The sequence below is a fragment of the Myotis brandtii genome, unplaced genomic scaffold (genome assembly GCF_000412655.1).
Source record: "Myotis brandtii unplaced genomic scaffold, ASM41265v1 scaffold2511, whole genome shotgun sequence".
NCBI lineage: Eukaryota > Metazoa > Chordata > Mammalia > Chiroptera > Vespertilionidae > Myotis > Myotis brandtii.
In genome coordinates this window covers 1-2491 of record NW_005359520.1, presented here as the reverse complement: position 1 = coordinate 2491, position 2491 = coordinate 1, and the positions used below count along the sequence as shown (strand labels likewise).

Genomic DNA, 2491 nt, shown 5'->3' with positions numbered 1-2491 from the left:
GCAGGAAGTGGCTGTGTTTCAGATCTGGTTGACTTCTCATCTGTGCCCTTCCTGTCACCATGTCCCTGATGGTTGCTCTCTGAGTTGACAAGGAAAACATTGTAGGGATTCCTGTCCCCTCACTGAGAGTAACGTCCCCCACCCTACACTCAATGCTGAGCGGGGAACACGGATTCCAGGCCTTAAACCTCACCTGAGGGTGATCAGCCCTCGTTCTCCCAGGAGAAGCCCTTTGGGGGCATTTAGCCACTTTCCTCTCCCTGGCATGGCTGATCATGGAGGTGTAGGGTCTGACCCCTGTGGGCACTGCCCCTTGTGAGCCTGGGAGGCAGACCCAACTCCCAGGGTGTCCCAGGACACAGGTAGGAAGGAGGCCTAGTGATGGGCCCTGTCACAGCCCTGCTGGGCATTTTCCCCGTGGGTCTCAGTACCTGGTCCCAGGGGACACGTCCCAACACCAGTCCTGCTTCCCCTGGAGAATACACCTGCATCTTGAGAACCTGCTGAATGGAGACATGGTCCCACCCACCTCAGCTGTGCCTCCAGCTCCGCAGACACCACCCCATCCTCACCCTCTCTCCTCTGCTGCCCACACTATCACCTCATGGGGCCCGCACAGGTCGCCCCGTGTGGATGTGTCTTCCCTCTCCTTCCTTTCTGGTAGGTTTTGCCTTAAATGCAGCCCCATGTCATTCCCTCATGCCCATTAATGTGTCAGGCCCTCCCAGAGACGCAAGGGCCAGGGCTACTCAGGCACCCTGAAGTGACCTCACCTGCCCTTCTGAGTCCACGTGCAGTCACCACGTGTAATGTCAAGCAGTGCAGGTCCCACTTGTGTCAGGTGGAGACACAACTGAGCACTGACCTCACAGCACCTCCAACAGCTCACACCTGTGCTGAGGGAACCTGAGGGGGGCCGTTAGCTGCAGAGCATCGTAGTGGATAAGTACATGGCCACTGGGATCAGAGGGCAGCCAAGCAAGGGCTGGGGCCTGGTCACCTATGATGTTGCCAAAGTCTCAATGGCCAGAGCCCAGGTACACAGGGAGCTCTGTGAATCCTAAAAATGCAGGAGGAGCCCAACCAGCATGGTTCACTGGTTGATCATCAACCTATGAACCAGGTGGTCACCATTCGATTCCCAGTCAGGGCACATGTCCAGGATGAGGGAAACAACCCCAGTGTGGGGCATGCAGGAGGCAGCCAACCAATAATTCTCTCTCATCATTGATGTTTCTATCTCTCTCTCTCTTCCTCTATAAAATCAATTTTAAAAAATTTTAATAAATAAATAAATACATACATAAAAATGTTGCAGATTTGATTCACAGTAGAGTCATATATGGGAGGCAACTGATCAATATTTCTCTCTCACATCAATGTTTCTCACTTTCCTTCTCTCTGTCTCCTTTACTTTTCCTCTAAGAATGAATGAATATATCATTGATTGAGGATAAAGAAAACAATATCTATATCTATATGTTTATGTACATCTACAAATACATCAACATCTATATCTCTATATTTATCTCTACATCTACATCTATATCTATGAATCAATGTACATATTCTTCGATGACTAAAGAAAAGAAGATCTATGTCAATCTCCAAATCTATGTCTAAATCATCTATAATAATAAAAGCATAATATGCTAGTCAGACTGGATGTCCTTCCAGAAGAAGCCGTTGAGGTGACAGCGGCCAAGCCCTTTGCATGAATTTTGTCCATTGGTCCTCTAGTATATCTATATCTATCTATATCAATGGAAACAGAGCCACATTGATTTTTATCCCCAAAGGAGTCACTACTTGTGCCCACACCATACTTCCTGACCACCTCCTGCAGCACCGCCCCTGGTGTGGAAGAAGAGGTCCCTGGGCACGGTGACCAGGACCTCAAGGAGGGCCTGGTTCTCTAGGGACATAGTCAGCACGTCCTTCCAGGAGAAGCCCCAGAAACCAGGACCTCTCTCACCTCTTGCCTTTTGTATGTGCAGATGCCTCCCATATGCAAATACCCACTCGGCCACCAGACACACACACAGTTGGCGTCCACTTAAATGCAGGGCCTCCTCACACTGAGAATACTTTCTGGGGAACGAGGACCTCACCTGCAAGACATGACTCCCGTGTGGCTCTTCCTCATCCTGCTGTCAGCTCCCAGATGTATGACTGAGGGCTTAGACGTGAGGAGATGGGGATCCTGCATCTGAGCCCAGGACTCACTGTGTTCTCTCTGTCTCAGGTGTCCTGTCCCAGGTGCAGCTGCAGGAGTCGGGCCCAGGACTGGTGAAGCCCTCGCAGACCCTCTCCCTCACCTGCACTGTCTCTGGTTACTCCATCACCAGTGGTTATGACTGGAGCTGGATCCGCCAGCCTCCAGGGAAGGGGCTGGAGTTTATCGGGTACATAACTTATAGTGGGAGCACTTACTACAGCCCCTCACTCAAGAGTCGAACCACCATCTCCAGAGACACATCCAAGAACCAGT

General features: G+C 50.8%; 1 protein-coding gene across 1 annotated transcript; it reads left to right on the top strand.

Moving 5' to 3' along the window:
• Positions 1–2103: 2103 nt before the first annotated feature.
• LOC106726354 (putative V-set and immunoglobulin domain-containing-like protein IGHV4OR15-8) lies at positions 2104–2488 on the top strand (the record flags this gene model as incomplete). Its single annotated transcript, XM_014540952.1, has 2 exons — positions 2104–2166; positions 2246–2488. Coding segments are annotated over exons 1-2 (289 nt in total), but the record flags the coding sequence as incomplete, so codon positions are not given.
• Between the last annotated feature and the right edge of the window lie 3 nt (positions 2489–2491).